We start from the raw sequence: 19,713 nt of genomic DNA, 5'->3' as shown, positions 1-19,713 counted from the left end.
GGTACTGTAACAATGAATCAACTGCCGCCCCAGAAGGAAAGAGGGGTTACTATCGAAAAAAGAGACTTGCATGCCTTTGAGCTCAGCCACCATCTTCTTTGAGTTGTACATACGTCTATTTTCAGTCCTGGAGAGTGCTGTCGTGAGATGTGCATAATGTAGTGCACAGTGAGCTGTACTGCAAATATAAGTAGAGAGGTCATTCAACAAATGAGTAGTCATGAAATATTCCCTCCAGCCTTTGACATGTGTACTAACAGTCACACAATAACGAATCTATTGCTGCATAGACGTCCAATAATCAACTGTTACCCTTGGAGTTGCTGCATTACCGGCAGAAGCTACATCGAGTTTTCACATCACACCTTGTTTGTTCAACACTAGGCACAAGGTGCGCAAGTGTGTGTTTTTGGATTCACAGACTACAGCACAATAAAGGATGGCACATACGAATGTCACAGGGTGCTAATACCGAGGCTTCGGTATGCGAATTAAAAAATACCTACAATGTCTCAATGTTCATAAGTAGTCCTGTTTTCTGATTTTCAACATCATAAAATAAAATCTTTGGTTAATATGCTTTACGCTTGTGCACTAACTTTAAATGTCGTAATCAACCATGGTTTCTCCTTTTAGGTGTGGCGTTGCAAGGATGGTGTTTCCTGAATTGCTGGATATGCAGGGTAGAAGATGCCCGCAGCATTGGAGATTTGCAGGAGAGTCGCAATGCAGAAGAAGCTCAGCAAGGTCGTGGAGACGTTCAGGTGAGCGAGATTGCTGAAGAGGATAAGCCAAGCACAGCCTCATGGTTTGAGTGCAGTATAAATACTGTTCCCAAAACCTGATTAGTCAGCCCAAATATCCCCATAGTCATGTGCTTATAAATCAGCCCAAATATCCCCATAGTCATCTGCCTATGAGTCAGCCCAAATATTCCCATAGTCATGTGCCTATGAGTCAGCCCAAATTTAACCATAGTCACGATGAGTCAGCCCAAATATCACCATAGTCATGATGAGTCGGCCTGAAGGCCGTGGGGGATGTTATTGTTTGTACTTTGGTGTTTCATGACTCAGTGGCCTAGGGCCTCGGGGATAATACCCTGCCAAGAATGTTGTAAAGCCTAAGGGACAATGAGTCCAATGAACAGCCAGGGAGGCATTGAGATGTGTGCTCGATCCCGCAAGCCCCCCACACACAAGGTACAGGAGAAGTGAGAACACAAGGAGGTCAAGGTCATGACATATTTAATAAGTGATAACTTTTGATTAGGAACTGGTAAACATTCTATGTTTGGTGTCTTTAATAGTAAAGTCAGATTTCAAGTTACAAGTTTGAAAATGTCACTTTTAGAAAGTTAGAATTTTCCTGCCCTATTTAGTGCCTGCAGCTTGTTTCTGGGTCACAAGACTGCATGTAGGTGGCAGTTGGACTTTGTTTATTCCTCTCAGACAGTCACACAATAGAGGAATTATGTGTGCCTGGACGGGCCATCAACTAGCAAGATGGGGGGCAGAGCTGGGCACAGCCCCACTTGAAACTTAATAGGCTGTGCTCTGCCTCCACACAAAGGACTTGCCAACTGTGCATTGTTCCTGCCCAAAGCTTGGAGCCAGTGCAGGGGACTTAATAAACGGTCTGTTAATCGCGGATTCCCCCAAATAACATGCATAAAACCAGGCAGGGTATGAGGTACCTGTGGTAGATCTGGGAACCTGAATCCAACTGTACCACGGTGGTAAAGCAGCTTACCCAGTGGTCGAAATAATGGGTGTGATCATGTGTTCGTGGCCCAAGTATATAGGAACTAGTTTTACAGCGAGAATATCCACCATCAGGTTTGAAAAGAAAACCATGCCCGTCGTCAAAAGGCCGAATAGCAACAATTTGTGAGTGGAGCCTACCTTGTATCACAGCAATTGTGTGAGGGCAAAGATCCACCATCCGGTTGAGATCTAAAAATAACAGTGAAAATGTGGTGGGCCCTAATTAAGGTGCAAGTTACAAAAATACAAGATAATTGTGTGTTCCTCTTACCATGCCAAATTGTAAATGTTATTTAATCAGGTAATATGATACCCCTGGAGTTGCAGTCTAAAATGGGAAAAAAGAAAACCTCAATGTAACAGTAATTCTACAATTTCAATCTTGGAGAAGTCAAGCGCCGCAGTGCAGAGCAGCCTCTCACCTCAGGTACCTCATACCCTGCCTGGTTTTCTGCATTTTTGGGGGGGAATTTGCGATAAACGGACTTGTGTATTACACCACCGTTTATTAAGTTCCTTCACCAATGGGTGTCTTTCTGAGATTGCAATCTAACCTTGGAACATACCTGATCATTTCCAATTAAATTATAGGTTGTCCATATCTGCTTCCTCAGTTCTGAAGAAGACCCGCCGTGACGCACGATCTGCGCTTACATTTAGGTCGAAACATCGACACACCTGGTACAATCCTGACACTATTCTCTCTGCTCCACGCCAAAAGGAAATTCAAGTCCCAAGTGCCTCAGAGATTTATGTACTTAGGGATGGAATTAATTTAAAATGATAGTTTTTAACTTGCAATGTATCACTGTATATATTTTGTTCACAACCAGCACTTTCTTTGCACCTTTTCACCTCAGCACTTTTGCCGTTTTGTCTATTTATTGCTTGTGGCAGCTGAGTAGTGTCATCTATACACTATAAAAAGTTTAAAAAAAGAAAAAAAGTAATATTCCTTTGATTTACTCATGATTTGTGTGTTCCTTTGTTTTCTTCTCTCCATTACCTGTGATGATATAAATGTTTGAATAAGTGTGGTGCTAATGTTGTTTTGTATTCAGTAAGCAAAAATTTAGCATAGCAGCAAGAAATAGCATTAGAGTGTTAGGAACTCACTAACCACTTTAGAAATGATCGCTGTTTTCGCTGACTACTGCATGCTTTGCTGAATTTCTTTTTGCATTCTGTGTGGTTACTATTCATATTCTATGCACTAGACTAGGATTTTAAAACACACATTTTAAACAACCTCTCCCATTTCTTAGTGGTATTTTGAGTGCTGTATTCACTACTGAAAGAGGGTTTGCTGTTTCACTGTGCACCTGATCTAATCTTCTGGGACATTGTTACCAGAAACACTTCCTGTGTGGTATTGCTCAGCGGGTTGATGCATGTGTTGCAGTCCAATTTGATTTCAAATTCTTACAGTTGCATTGACTGAGTCCTTTTGCCAAGGGGTTACAAATCCTACACCTGAGGCTCTGAGGGTTGAAAGAGCCAGAGAACGTATCAACAGGGAGTTACAAATAGCAACCTGCCTCATTAATATTTATTATACTCCATGCAAGTGGACATTTTATGATGCAATGTATTTGTACATATGTCACACTGCAAAAGCAGAGACAGCTTGCAGATAGCAGGTGCACAATATGGGACCACTATTTACAACTGTCTCTTAATACATCTGGCCCAAATGCAGGGCCTCATTCATGAGTGTGCCGCAGGGCGGCGCCACAGGCCTTCATGCTGTGCTGCTCTACGGGAAAAAAGGGCAGGAATGCGCTGTATCTATGAGATACAGTGCATTCCTGTCCTTTTCCCCTGCGCTGGCGCTCAACGGGCTGCTGTGCGGCAACGCAGGCACCTTTGCACCATGGTGCAATGGTGCCTGCGTTGCAGGGACGATTGTTTTCATACAATCACAAGAGGCTTTTCCCGCTTTCTATGTGTGCTGCAGAATGCAGCACACAAAGAAAAATGAAGAATGAGGAGAAATAAAGATATTTCTCCTCGTTGTGCTTCCCTTACACCTCCCCTGGGGAGGTGTACGATTTTGGCACTGACTCAGAGTTATGAGGTCTCGTAAATCTAGGGCAGTGTTAAAAAACCATGGATGTTCCTGGGGACACCCCCAGCAACACCCATTTCAAGCCCCTTTAAGGCAGAAAACTGCATTAAAGGGAATGATATTTACAAGGCAGCATTAAGCCAAAAAAAGTGGCTTAGTGCTTACAGGTAAATATGGAGCAGGCTCCTGCGCCAGCGCAGTGTCACAAAAGTGACACACCGGTGGCGTGAGGGGCTGATAAATAAGCCCCATACTTTTTACTCTTACACTGAAACAAAGTCAACACCCAGTCGTGGCAATGCATTTTACTTTACTTTAGGATAAGATTCAGGGGCTTTGCAAACATCTGACTGTTTATTTTTCCGTGTGGTGTGAGCAGAAAATTCTAAAAAACGCAGGAAAATGACATGAAGTAACTCAAAAACGTTTTATGCAGCCTAGGTATTAGTGTAACAATTTTTTTAAGTTGTCATCGGCTGCAATAAAAGTTTTTTTTTTAAAGGTACTCATTTGTATTTGAAGTACAAAGAAATATTTTAAAATGTAAGTTGAGAAGGTCGGGGGAGGGAAATAGAAATATGTTGCTTCCAGCAAAGATGCGTGTGCCGAACAAGTATCCTCAAACGAAAACACACATTTCAGGTCAAAATCAATAAGCACAACATGCAGCAACTTTCATAAATTGGTGAACGCATTCCCTATAAATACATTTTTGCAGATGCCTCATCAGATTCCAAGTTGACATCACAGCAAATTGTTCATAGTTTTCCAAGAAGTTGGTCGCAGGACCTCTATATAATTTCAGAAAGATGCATACACTAAGGATTCGATTTGTAAACAACCGCAAAGCACCAAGAGCTGCTGCTTTAGGTCCTGGTCTTCTCAATCTTTATATTTTCTGCCTTTACATTGACAGCACTTCAACTATACTGGTCTCTTCGATGAGTTAGGAGAAATATAAACTAATAGATTAATGAAGAACTAAAAAATGTATGTGTATATATCATTGGGGATTATCAAGGATCTAACATACCTTCACTTCCAGTTCCTCTGATTTCAACGCACTTGGAATCAAAGCAGCATAGATTAATGCCATGCTATGTAAAGTTGAGCCTTTAAGGCTGTACCTAAAATAAAGAACAGTAACAAAGCAACATATGACACAAGCAGTTCAAAAAACAAAACCATAGTTTTAGTGCAGCAGTGTGAAAAAGACTCCACACCTGACCATTCTGAGCGCCCACATTAATAATACCACACTGAACATATAGGGCACTGAGACAATCCAGGATGGGTTTTTGCGACACCTGGGTTTCATCCTTGGGCTTCCAGATGCAATGTTATCTTAAGGATTTTGAGGGCCCAGGGCAAAGATTATTTTGGGGGGCCTAGTTCAAATCAACATCGAATTTTAGTACCCGTTTTCTGCAAATGAAAACCCTGTGATTCCAAACACCATTTATTATAAGATAACAGCAGAGACAGGAAAATAAACAGAAAATAGACAGAGGTTTGAGGCTAAGGACCAGATGTACAAAGCTTTTTTCCGGTCGCAAACGGATTTGTAGAATTTGTCTGTTTGCGACCGGAAAAAAGCGATTTTTTCATGTGCAAAGCCCGATTTTGCGATTCAGTAACCAGTTACATAATCGCAAAATAGGTTTGCGACTCAATATTAGAAAGGGGCATGTTAAGGGCTTTCCTTCCTAATACTGAATGGCAATGGTATTTGTGAATGTTTTGTGACCGAAATACGGTCACAAAAACATTCACACTTTGTCTCCTACTTCAAGTAGGTGGTAACCCATTCGCTAATGGGAAGGGATCCTTAGTGGACCCCTTCAACCTTGTGAATGTAAGCAAAAACGTTTTTTAAGAGAATGCAGTGGTTCCACGAGCAAACACAGACATGTTAGTCTGCTGTCCCCAGCAGGCCATCATCCCTTTCTTTTTAGCGATTACCAATAGGTCGCAAAATACAACCTACCTCATGAATATTAATGAGGTAGGTCAATTGCGACCCACTGGGAATCGCAAACAGTGTAATTCACACTGTTGTACATAGCAGTTTGCGATTTCCTAATAGTGATTCGCAAAAATTCTCTATTAGGAAATTGCAAACGGCAATCTTTGTACATCTGACCTTAAGGTCACTTTCCTAGGGGCCCCTTGGAAGGTGGGGGCTCTGGGCATGTGCCAATGCCTTAAAATGCCCCTGGTCAGATGAATCATAACCCCACCGAACCTGAAAAGAACACTGAACAGGCAACAGACAATCTGGCTGCTGTAGAAATACATGGCCAGGGGACCTATGGAGAACTGTCTGTAAAATCTACATTTTGTGGACAATATATTTCGGCAAGTGCACTTTGAAATATATCGTCTGTGCTTAATTTTTAAAGAATAACTGAGGAAGAACCCAACAAATCCAGTGTGGAGAATTCACATTGCTTGCAACATTTTAAACAGCTACAAAGAATGTTGTACGCACTGATTCTACAAAATCAATAGAGAAACAGGCAGCATCCCTAGTGGCATCTAAAAGTCATCTGGCTCACCCCGAAGATGAGGTGTTTAAATAGGAAATCTTTTGCATGAACAAACATTGAAAGTGCAAATTCATCAGGGGGTGAGCAAAAGTATCACATTTTTAACAAATCAGAGCACAGTTTTGTGAAACGTCATATTGCCGGAGTACCTAAGCACTATCCCACTACATGAATATTGGTACTGACGACTCTATGTAAATGTCATCTGGAGTTTGCACGACAAACTAGTTATATGAACAACAGTGAGCTTCTATGAATTATTAGGGTATTAGATTAAAGTGAGCTAGCGGAAGGTTTTTGGCAAAAAGAAACATTATTCTGACCATTCTGGAAACTTTTCATGGAGAACAACAAGAATAACTTCTAAGGAATAAAAAAACATGAGTCTGCTTGACTTTGTGCTGCAGAAATAATGAGCAGTGTACATGCAGGAGGATACATCCATTTTGAATAAGATTGCATCTAGGCCAAAATTTAGGCCTAGTCAACAAGAGCCAGGAAAGCACGAGATACTTACCTTCAGTAACGATGTATCTGGTAGAGACGATCCTAGCCGCAGATTCCTTCACGTAGAATTATCCCCAGGCGTGAGACTGGATCCGGAAAACTTTTTGCCCAGCATCCCTGTGCGCCGGGGGGACGGCATCACGTGACTCCGCCCAGCCGTCATCCGTGCACGTGATGTCAGCGAGGTCACATAAGTCCCACCCCGGCGCGCCTACGTCAGTTTTCTTCAGAGAACCTTTCCGCGCTACAACGCGGAGCCAGCAGACAAAACTGTGAGTATAGGAACTGTGTGCGAAAGAGCAGAAAAAGGAATGGTGAGGAACAACACCATAAGAGCAGTGCCCGGCACTGCAGTACCACAAACGCAGGGAAACAATAAAGAACAGGGCAGCAACCCTGCCAGTACAGAGACAGACCACCCCTGGAGACAAGGGACATATGTAAAAATGTCAAGATAACATGCAACAGGACTACAACCCCAACCAAAGACAAGGAAGGGGAACCAGTCGGGGACACACAGGGAACGATAAAAACTCCAAGACATCCCCATCACAGAGTGTGACAACACCCATCAGGAACAAGGGCAGAGGCACAGCCAAAAGACCCCAACCTCAAGGATCGCAAAGAGCCAGAAGTATCAACAAACCTATCCTCCTATGTGACAACGGGGAGGAAAAAGGGGACAGCCCAACAGAAAGAGGGAAAGAATGTACTCATAGAAGACACAGCCACCCACAGGGAAGCGAGTGCAAAAGACCAAATCACAAGGCCTCGCAGAACGGGGAGGAAGGGCAGGTTGTGAAGGAATCTGCGGCTAGAATCGTCTTGACCAGATACATCGTTATCGAAGGTAAGTAACTCGTACATCTTATAGAGACTACTAGCCGCAGATTCCTTCACGCAGAATAGATACCCTAGCCATACCCAAGGGGAAGGAGGGTCTGCGAGAGGACCCCACACACCTGGGCAGAACAGAGGACCGCCCGGGGGCCAAGTCCAAAAACAGGACGAGGAGCCCCGTCCCCCAGGCAAAGGGAAACCCCCGCCAGCAGGAGGCCACCAACCCCCAGGAGGGGGGGTCTGGAAATGAAGAGAAGAAGAAGAAGATAGCCTGTCCTCACTCAGCAGAGGAAACCAGGCAAGGCGCAAAGAGGCCAAACACCCCACGCCCACGTGAGGCAACAAAACCTCCGCCCAAGGCCAAGGCAAGGAAAGGAGCACCGAAGGAGAAGAGCAACCTAGAGACTCCAAGGAGAAGAGGCAGAGCAAAGGCAATCCCAGACAGGATGGCGCCGGCAGCAAGAAGCAGGCAAGAGCCGAAAAGGGGAACACAAGGTCACCCAGGAAGAATCATCCAACGCCCCGCAGGGACAAACTGCGCCCGCACACTGCATGGGATCTGCTGATGTCGCAGGAGGGGAAGGAGGAGGAGGAGAAGCCAGGTAGGCCTGCAAAGCCGCCGCATATGTCTCCATCTGGGCTCTGGTCGCTCCCACACCAGAAAACGGCAGATAAGGGGACGACATTCAGGGCCGCACCACGCGCAGAGAGCTCAAGCCCCCGACAGGCCGGAATCCGACCCTTGAGGACAAACTGCGACACTTACCAAGAGGTGAGCGGCGCTCTTGCGACCTGGGAGAAGATCGAAGTCGACGAGGGAAGCCGCGGGTCCGAGAACCCACCGCAGGGGCCGGGCGAGATGACGACGCCAACCTGGACACACGAGGCGAAAGAAGTTTCATCCGGTGCTCCCGCCGGGATATCGGCTTCATTTGCTGGCACGCCTCACAATCAGTGGAGTCGTGGTGCTCCCCCAAACACCACATACAGATGGGGTGAGGATCCGTCGCCGACATGAGGTGGCCACATGACGTGCAGGTTTTAAAGCCCGAAGGCATTCGCACACTGTTCCCACACATGCAGTAATAGCATAAGGGAAAGGCCTAAACAGGCCCAGAGCACAAACCGGATCCACGTTGCACGCGGACAAGGAAAAAACTGATGTAGGCGCGCCGGGGTGGGACTTATGTGACCTCGCTGACATCACATGCGTCGACGACGCCTGGGCGGAGTTGCGTGATGCCGTACCCCGACGCGCAGGAATGCTGGGCAAAATGTTTTCCGGATCCAGTCTCACGCCTGGGGATAATTCTACGTGAAGGAATCTGCGGCTAGTAGTCTCTATCAGATACACACTTCTATATGTTATAACAAAATTGTTTCGAGTGCAATTGTAGCATGTCGCTGCGCACATATAAATGTGAAAGTAAATCCATGTTAATAATGCATAAAACTATAAACTGCAGAACAACTCCAACATTTCCTCTAGTTGCATAGGATATTATTTCATCATACACTCACTTCTTAATTAGTTTTATGGCAACCAAATAACCATAAAAGCATATTTAATACATTATTATGTGGACCAAGTACTACTTTTGTTTGTTACACTACGAACTTTATCCAAAACAAGTAGACTCTTATATGGGCCAACTCCTATATAGACTTCTAGGGTCACATGTACGACCATGTTTAGGGTCACAAAAGGAGAATCGGGAAGTTTGCGAATGCTAAAACAGCTTCTAGCATGTACTAACCCTATTTTTGAGTCTGTAATCTATTGCTGACTCACAAAATTGGGTTTGCGTGTCAGTATTAGGAAGGGGTGTGCCAAGGGCGCCCCTTCCTAATAGCGAGTCATGGAGGCATGTATGAATGTTTTGCGCCTGAAATGCGGTCGCAAAACATTCATATTTTACTGACTTGCTAAAGGAGGTGGCAATCCATTCGCAGGCAACCTTTCCCCCTTGTGAATGTGGCCGCCACCTTTTTGTAAGAGCAGGCAGTGGTCCCATAAACCACTGCCTATTCCTAAAAAATGAAAGGGTAGCTTTTCATTTTTATTTTTGAAATGCATTCAGTTATTTAAGAAGCAATCACAGACATGGTGGCCTGCTGACCATAGCAGGCCACCATTCCTGTGATTACAGGTCATTCCCAATGGGTCTCAAATTGCAATCAGCCTCACGAATACTGACGAGGCAGGTCAATGGCGACCCCTATTGGGAATGGCAAACAGTGCCTCAGAGTTTCTAATTGCGAGTTGCAAAAAGTCACAATTACGGACTCATAAAATGTTACCCTCATACATGTGGCCACTAATCCCACATGTTCTGAAAACCATTAAGTAGACTGTTATGGTGGCAAGTAGTGTACAGCATATACTATAAAGCTACAATGGTCTATTCAAGCAGGCACTGTGGCAAACCTTTTGAAAAGCCTCTAAGGGCCACAAGTATGTACCTTTTTTAAGGTCACAAACGGCCCGATTAGCAGAATTGGGCCATTTGCAACCAAAAAAAGCATGTTCCCAATGTACCAAAACCTATTTTGCAAATTAATAACCTATTATCGAATCTCAAAATGGGTTAGCGATTGGATATTAGGAAGGGGCTTGTTTAGGTTGTCCCTTCCTAATACCGAATCGCATCGGTATGTAGGAATGTTTTGTGACCGAAATGCGGTTGTAAAACATTTGAATTTTACCCCAAGGGACTCCTTCCCCTTTGTGAATGTATGCAAAAACTTTTTTTAAGAGCAGGTAGTGGTCCTACAGCCCACTGCCTACTCTTAGAAAATTAAAAGAAAACTTTTCTTTTTTTTTCTAAACGCAACCCGTTTTCCTGTAATGAAAACGGGCTGTATTTCAAAAAAAGAAAAGATTGCTTCATTTAAAAGCAATCACGAACATGGTGGTCTGTTGACCCCAGCAGGCCACCATCCCCATGATCTTAGCGATTCCTAGGAGGTCGCAAATTGGAATCTACCTCATTAATAATAATAAGGTACGTCGATATGCGACCCCCAACGAATCGCTATATGAAACTCTTGGAGTTTAGCGATTACCTAATTGCGATTCGCTGAAAACCGCAATTAGGTAATCGCTATTACAAATGTTGATACATGTAGCCCTAAATTTGACTTTTTGTATTAGTACTTTTGTAAGTCATTCAATCTCTACCTTTATTTCACGACAATTTTATAATGGCTAAAAAGATAAAGAATAATATTAATAAAAAGAATAGGAAGGCAACAACTCATTGAAGTGACTTAAGAACCATGTCATATGGCGAAGAGTAGCAATAGCTTCTTAAGAGTAAAAAGCAATGGTGGGCAAGTGCTGACTTACTTCGAATTATGTTGCTCTTTTGAATACAGGATGATCCAACAGCAAGTGTACTGCAAAGACACTGTGGCCAGTCTGAGGGTGACGTGATCAGCAGACTTTTCATCATCCAGCTCATCCAAGCACTGGAGGGAAATATCATGATATGGTCAACTCAACACTCTGGAGCGAAATATCATGATATGGTCAACTCAACAAGCTAGCATATCAAATAGTGGCTTGAAAGCAAAATAAGACAAAACTATTTTCCGCTGTGGGTCATCTCACAGAAAATGAAAATGGTCAGGCACAATAGAAAAGTTATTTGTTTTTTTAAATAACTGAATCAGGGGAGAAGACAAACTACAACAAGAAAGCATTACAAAGTTTGCAACTGAAACCCAACTTATGGTTTAAATCTTTTATTGAATTTCATCAACATACAATACGTTCCATGGTACAAGAGCAGGGACACGGCCATCGTCTCATTGGGTACAGGCATGGCTGAGTGACCATAGCAGACGAGGAACGTAAGAAAAGGAAACATAACATAACATATCGTAAAGGAAACTTATCGTAACCCTACCCCCCACCCCGTCACTTGTCCACCATAGGAAGGAATATGTTCAGTGTGTAAGTCTTGCGGTTGGAGCATGGGCCTTACTTCTCGGTCATTTGGGGATCAGAGAGTCGCAGGAGGCGGAGATACCTTGGGCAGGTGATTTCCCTGAATTCGGAGGAGAGAAGGGACAAAAAGGGTTGCCAAAGCTTGTCCTACGTGGAACACTTCCCTGCTATTGTCAACGTCAGCTTCTCCATTCTAAGGACATGCCACAGACGGTGTAACCAGCCTGTGAAGGTAGGGGAATGTGAGGTGCGCCAGTGTGTCTGAAACCCAACTTAAACCAATCAACAAAGTATTCTGAATCTTAAGCACCTCCAAGAGCTACAGTGGCTGATGTCACTGTCTTTTGCCACAAGAGAAGCCTACACTCTGGGCATAACAAGTCTGGCTGACACCTAGAGTAGCTGGAGCAGGCACTGTGCATGTGATGCAGGCACTGCTATGAGGACTAGTCTGGATCCAGCATGACGAAGGAATGGCCCAACTATTCTGAAGATGACCCTACAAATATTATTTTGTTTACATCCATAGCAGTCTTACATACCAGTGCTTCCAGCGCTAACATTAACATCCAGCGGAAGCTTTCAGCAAAATAGCCCCAATAAAAACTGGAAGATGTGTGAAAGACCCTCTATACAGTTCCCCTACACAAACGAGGATAAGAAAAAGCAAATACCAATAAACCCACAGAAACAGACTGTAAAAGGTGCATCAGTTCTACCAGAGGCTAACCTTAAGGCTGAATAAATCTTCCATTATGCTAAAATATCAAACTAGTCCAATTCAGCTATGACTTGGTTTCAAAAAGCTACATTTCATAGTCAATGGGACTTCACTGTGATACAATTACAAACTGCTACACAAAGAAGGTTGATTAAATAAGCGAGGCACTACCTGAGATTGCTAAGTAGCATATGTTCTTAACAAATGGTACTTTCTTTCCACCTTCACCACCTTTCAGGTTAACACCAGTGTCCAAACAATGCATATCAATACAACTAAATTGCAGCATGCCCTCTATCATCCCTTTAAATCCACTTCCGACTTTGTTACCAAAGAAAATACTGAGTTATGTCCCTTAATGACCAAAATGTTTAATAAATTAATTCAGGAGGGGACCTTCGCTTGACTCTTGCACCATGCTGTGGTCAATCCATTTTTGGCATATGTTCCAGGAAACTACCCTTCTGCTATTTTCCTTCTCCTTTTTTATGCCACTACAAAGGCATCAGCTTCAGGCCCACATGAAACGGTATCACCTTTAAACATCTACCAGTTAGGCTTTAGAACTGGACACACGACAGATACAGTCCACCTTTAGTTTCTGAGTAATGTTTTGGAGGAGCCTAATTCGAAACACCATCCCTCCTGCGCTCACTGGACGTTTCTGATGCTTTCCACATAGGTAGATTTCAACCTTCTGATAGAATGTTGATAACTGTGTTGAGAGTAACAAACTCAGCCTTGGTGTGGTTCCAGTGACAGAGAATGCCAATCATGTCCAACACTATTAATTCGGTTCCACTGATAACAATTCTCCTCTTTATTAATTAACTACCACCACACTTTTTGGCCATATCCAATGATGTGCCCCAATTCAATTTACACCATGAGGATCCCTAACTGGCAATCCAGCTATCATGAGCTGCTAATTAATAGTCAGCAATGAGGCTTTGCATACATACGATTAAAACATGGATTATAATTAGTCAACTGCAAATAAACCACAGTAAAACGTATTTATATTTATAAAGGATTAATAGAAATGCCCAATATTTTTAGTCAAGATACCCAGATTCACAATCCAGTATTCAATCTGGTGCCTTTAAAATCCTGTCTTGGAGGTGAAGGTTCTAAAGCAGTAGTAAAGTCAGTCTTCTTTCAATTCTCTTTATAGAAACCTCCTTCCCGTCTCACGTCCGCAACATGCACCACATTTTAGTGAGGGTATTACTGACCGCCTGCATAGATCACACAACCTCTTTATGCTTTAAATAGATTTGTTCAGCTGCACAACAGTGAAACAAAGAACCATAAGGAGTACTAGATCTCAAATGCTGCTCAGTTTGAAAAGCACTTACAAGTACAGGAACTCAATATAAATACAGTCTAAATCAATCTGACCCCCAGAGTAAGCATAGAGGAGGAAGATAACAGTGGGGCAAGGAAAGAGGCAGAATGCAGTGAGAAAAAGGTCTCAGAAGCATTCCAGATAGTGCTCGCTTAGTTCATATCCTACCCAACAACTTAATAGGGGTAAAGTTATATATGCACTGGTCATGTCACAGGCACACAGTGTAGAAGTGGACCTCAGCTAGGCCCACCAGTGCAAGGGGTTCGCCCTTCTCTGCACAGAGTCCTCAGACCAATAGGAAGAAGTTGGCACAGAAACTGGAATAGAAAATACAAAGTTTAATAAACCTCATGAGGTGGAACTACATTCACACAGCACCCTTCGGTATTGAATGAAGTAGCACACCGAACAGAAGGAACATGGTCCTTTTATACCCACACAGGGGCTCAAGAGGGCAGTACAAGTACAGGAGAAGGTTTTATGTACATATAAGGTCATATAGAAATGCACAGTCGACAAGTAGGAGGAGTTAACAGTTTGCCAATGCTAGCAAACACATCCTGACAGTTACATACTACTAACAGCTGCAAGGCCAGCTGCAAACTAAACTGGGCATGTGCGAAGGTGGAAGATGCTAAATATAGTTTGTTTCTAGGCAGATTACAAGAGCAGTCAACACTGAGGGAGGACAGAGCACATGGTTAGCACGTGGCAGCACAGGGCAGCACAGGGCAAACAAAATGGCTGCCAGAAATACAAAATGGATTCCACAAAATGGACAAGATAGCCTCTAAATACTAGATGGCTTCCGCTAATGCTAAGCCAATCGCTGCCAATTTACAACAACAGGTTTTCAAGTCGCCAACCCCTGCTCATTTGGACTGCAGTCAGTTCAACACCAGAAAGCCTCTCTCACTCAGGTTGGCTACGCACCCCTGAGAGTGGCTGTGTGGATCATCAAAACGCACAGGAAAGGTTCCCGCACCAGATCCCTCTCTAAGGAACACTCCTGGGGTTAAGGAAAGCTCTACGGATTTCCAGATTAGTCTTAAAGTCAAATTCAAATACACTTTATTCAGATTTTTACAGAAAATCCATAAAAGCACAGCAAAATTAAATAAATCCATTTAGGAGTCTCACCCAGAGCCAGCACAAAATGTTATGAATACAATGTGCCAGCATAAAATGGTAAAAATACATACATACATAATAAAAGTGTTACGTTAAAAACCTCGCACATAGTCAGCATATGAAGTGATAGTCAGAATTAATTCCTACAGAATGAAAAATACACAATTTGTGTTATAAACATATTTAGTGTAATTTTTTAAATAAAATTTAACCCAATAAAACAATTATTAAAACATATCAATGTAAATAATAGAGCAATCTAACAAGTAAAGAAGCACCATATAAAACCAATAATCATTTAAAACTGTGGGAAGGGCAATACACGTTAATTCATTCAAGGGGGTACTTTTGTTTATAGATAACTTTTTCAGGCCCTTACTTTATCTACCTCATAACACAGCCTTTCTAGGTGTCTCAGTGATTTACGCCTCCTAATTGCATCCTTAATATAGGTCGCAATAACATAACAAGTGTAAACATCTGACAATATTTGGAGGAAATCAAAGGCAAAGGATGGTAAATGGGACCCTGTGTTAACAATAAGGGTTGGAGTACTCTCAGGGCCCGATTCACAGAACTAACTTAAGACAAAATCCTAAACTTACTACCATTTTGGTATTCACAGAAGGCACTTACTCATTTTGGTATTCACAGAAGGCTCTTACTCATTTCGGTATTCACAGAAGTTAGGAGTCCTAACTTTAGGACTCCTAAATGCCTTCTGTGAATACCGAAAGTCTTAAAATTAGGATTTTTCTCTGTTTAGTAGTAGTATAGTTAGGACTCCTAACTTTAGGACTCCTAAATGCCTTCTGTGAATACCGAAAGTCTTAAAATTAGGATTTTTCTCAATTTAGTAGTCCTAAATTTAGGACTCCTAACTTTAGGACTTCTAAATGCCTTCTGTGAATACTGAAAGCCTTAAAATTAGGATTTTTCTCAGTTTAGTAGTTGTAAAGGACTCCTAAACTGAGAAAAATCCTAATTTTAAGGCTTTCCGTATTCACAGAAGGCATTTAGGAGTCCTAAAGTTAAGAGTCCTAACTATACTACTACTAAACTGAGAAAAATCCTAATTTTAAGACTTTCGGTATTCACAGAAGGCATTTAGGAGTCCTAAAGTTAGGACTCCTAACTTCTGTGAATACCGAAATGAGTAAGTGCCTTCTGTGAATACCAAAATGAGTAAGTGCCTTCTGTGAATACCAAAATGGTAGTAAGTTTAGGATTTTGTCTTAAGTTAGTTCTGTGAATCAGGCCCTCAGTGCTTTATTACGACCAAGTCTGCCGTATTCGCGGTGGCGGTCCGACCACTGCCACCACTGGGGGTCCGCCTGCTGTATTATGAGTCTGGCGGTCGGACCGCCACAGGACCCCCGCGTCCCCTGGGGAACCAGGATCCCACGGCAGCTGCGCAGCGGAAAGGGGCAACAATATGCTTGCAGTGCCGCTGCGGCACCACCAAGCATATTATGAGTTGCCATGTAAAGGGTGGTGGAGAGGCAACTAAGGGGGCCCTAACAGGGCCATGTGCCACTCCTTGGTCTGGGGGTGCATGCCGGGGCCAGATCTTGGAATTGTCCTGGAATTGCACCCCAGTTGCTGCACGGTGTGGCATGCATACCACACCATGCAAGAACATGCTACAGGCGCTGTCACTGCAGCGGTCTGCTGTGAAGGCTCTTCTCTGCGCCTAACACAGCCACCTCCGTGAGACCACCGCAGCACCACCTGGCGGACCTGAATTCAACTCTGATTCCTGCGGGCGCCCCACTATGCCCTTGGCGGTCCTTCTGCAGACAGTGTGGTGGCAGTGCCGCAGGAGGACCGCCTTAGTCTAATATCTTTATAATATTTGCAGAACAACATAAAGTGCATTGTAGATTGCCTAGCTTTTACATCACATGGGCACATTGGTAAGTTTGATGACCATCTCTTTGAATTGGGAAATGCAACTGTGTGATGGAGTAACTGGATGCGTAGACTGGTCAAGTAAAATCTGCCCTGGTAATTAATCACACTTATCAGATACCCTTGTATCCCTTGTTGTATCAGGCACTTGCAATAACTCTCCTCTGTGCCCTTATTTATTTCACTTAATTCTCTGTGGGCCTTCTTTTTGTGTTTTAGAAAAACGGTACATTGGGGTATATTATCAAGGACGGCGTTAAAATTATCGCTGGTTTAGCGGCAGAAAACTGCCACTAAAACAACGATAATGGGCTTGATAATATGCCCTGGAGAATTCCAATAAAAGCCCATGTTCACACCAGAACATGGACTTCTATTGGAATTCTCCAGGGCATATTATCAAGCCCATTATCGCCGTTTTAGCGGCAGTTTTCTGCCGCTAAACCGGCGATAATTTTTTAATGCCGTCCTTGATAATATGCCCCATAATTCTTTGTTACTAAATTGCAAGATACTAGCTGGAACCTGGATACTACAGTTTTCATCCAATTCCTTCAATAGACCATTTAAATACTGAAGCCAGAGGACTTTTTCATTCTGGTCAAGTTCTAGACAATCCAATATGATGTCTGTAGTATTTTTTTTTTGTCTCATTTGCTCCAGATACTGTGCCACTTAATCATTTTACTAAGATGAATGTGATCTTCTTTGTTCAAAATGTTGAGTTCTTTATGGGATAAGTAGGCTTAGGTTGATCCCGGGACTGCTAAAAGTCTACATAGAATGGAACTCTCCTGAATCTGAATTTGTTTGCTATTAATTGTACCCCAAATTGGTCCCCCATATAAAGCAACTGGGAGACATTTCCTTTTATACAATTTCACCATTTCTCTAATGGGTTTTGTACTAATTTTGTTTGCAAATCTAAAGACCATGTCAGAAGCTCGAATACATTTTAGATTTGTGGTCTTTAGATGAGGTCTCTAATTAAGAATAAAGCTGAAGGTCTTTTACCTGTTCTAGCTTTTGGCCTGTTGCAAATTGTATCTTGCCCTTTTTCCCCCCTTGCCACAGAGCATGGTGTACTTTTTGATCAGGTTAAGTTTTAGGCTCTACCCTCCATAAAAGTTACAAAGTTATCAATTAAAAGCTGAAGGTATTTGCTGTCCTGGATCACAGCTCTGAATCGTCTGTGTATAATAAAATCGGGGTGACACACAAACCGATTTATGGTACGTCCGCATTTAAACTTTGAAGTATGGCTTTGACCCGATTGATGTATAATGAAATTAAAAAGGGGCCAAGACACAGTCGTACCTTATGCATTTTGTCACCCTGAATTTATCTGTACATTCCCCATATTTCTCAAAGCACACAGGCTGTTAAAGTGGCGTACTGCTCTAGATGGCATATAATCTCAAATGGGGTGCCCATTTCAACTAAAGTCTGCCACAGTTTAGAGTGGTTCACTAAATTAAATGTGCTACTCAAGAATGCAAAGCATAGATGGATGTGCCCCTGGTGTGCTAATGTATATATCGAGAGGGCTCTTTGGCAGAGATCTTTTGAGGAGACGCCGCAGTTGTGCATGGAGCCCTCTTGCGGGGCCCGTGAGGGACTGCAGCGCCACCCCCACGAGGAGCAACGCCCGATGATGAAGCATGACACTCGCAAGGGTGTGTGAGGGCACTATATTCTAAAGGAGCAATTCCCCTTACACTCACGCTGACCCAACCTCACGACAATCTTTCACGCCATCCTTTGGTATCTCTTTTGAGTTCTGAGGAAAAGCTACCCCCTAAGTACATACACAATTAGTTTGGGGGCACAGATCCAAGGTTCTTCTTTTTGAGAGTTCGATTTCCATGTTTACTACCCCTATGGCCAGTTCGAGCATTTGGTCTATGGCGGTATGCCTTACCAAGTGGCTCATTGCAGAGTTACCGCTAGGTGGTTTCCTTCTGACTGTTTCTCAATGAGGAGCAGGACTCTCACAACAGTATTGCTTTTACAAGGACGTGAGACAAGTATTAATTAAAGACCATCCACGTGAATCAGGTACAGTAAAGTACTCCTTCGCATCTGATGGTAGCAATTAGAGGCTAGACTAGTGACTTACCCCAAAGAGGAGCTGTTGTTAGGGGGTGGCCCATCTCAGCCTCATCCGGTCTCAGTGGGCCCACCCTTGGCTCGAGCTTTTGCCCGGGCGCGTCTCCTGCGCATCCTACATTGTGGTCGACAACAACACCCTATTTAACGCCGATGATGTGTGGCTGGGGCCTCCTCCTCACCCTCCAAGCTCCCTGGGACACGTAGTCCGTGAACCCAAAGCCAGCAGCTGAACCACGGGCGTCCAGGAGCACATGCTCTTTGAGAAAGTATAGTCAGGGTCTAAATGACTTATTTTCTAGCAACAGTGAAGGCACTCAATGCACCATCAATGTGAATGCACTCTCTAAATTTTCTATGGTGAAATAGCTCCTCTATGAGACTGTGCCAAGGCATCCAATCCAACCACTTTCTCTTCCACTTTCTGGAAGTATGTCTCTGCATTAGGGACTCTTGAAGACAACTCTGACTTCCTTCTCTCTGCTTTGCGGCAGGAGTTGGAGAGCCACTGCCTCACCTCAATTCATGGAGCACTGCTAGCATGTCCCCTCCATCTGGGTGGCTGCCCAAACACCCAGATCGCATTGGTTTTCTATATGTGGGGTAGAGGAATCAATCATGAAAAGGTGATCATTTGGGCTAAAACCAGTTCCCCCACGAAAGACATCCATACCCAGACCACTAAATTACATAGCTGCCCCAAAAGAGGAGCTCATGCAAGACTCCTCCACCACTAGAAGAAACTTCCACAGCACCATGACCATCGTCACCGACTGGATGAGAACCAACTGCCAGAAGCTCAAAATGG

The 19,713-nt window shown here is 43.4% G+C and overlaps 1 protein-coding gene across 1 annotated transcript in view; it reads right to left on the bottom strand.

Annotated features, from left to right (window-relative positions):
* The window catches only part of SHOC1 (shortage in chiasmata 1), a 1,571,389-nt gene that overhangs the window by 292,329 nt on the left and 1,259,347 nt on the right, over positions 1–19,713 (bottom strand). Inside the window, exons 23-24 of the mRNA XM_085643056.1 lie at positions 11,080–11,201; positions 4,868–4,961 (exon numbers count right to left, since the gene is read on the bottom strand). Of these exons, the coding sequence (XP_085499182.1) occupies positions 4,868–4,961; positions 11,080–11,201 (216 nt within the window). The remainder of the gene's footprint in view (positions 1–4,867; positions 4,962–11,079; positions 11,202–19,713) is intronic.

This window comes from Triturus cristatus, chromosome 2_2, assembly GCF_964204655.1.
Source record: "Triturus cristatus chromosome 2_2, aTriCri1.1, whole genome shotgun sequence".
Lineage (NCBI taxonomy): Eukaryota > Metazoa > Chordata > Amphibia > Caudata > Salamandridae > Triturus > Triturus cristatus.
The sequence above is the reverse complement of the archived record's forward strand: the minus strand, read 5'-3'. Positions and strand labels throughout refer to the sequence as shown.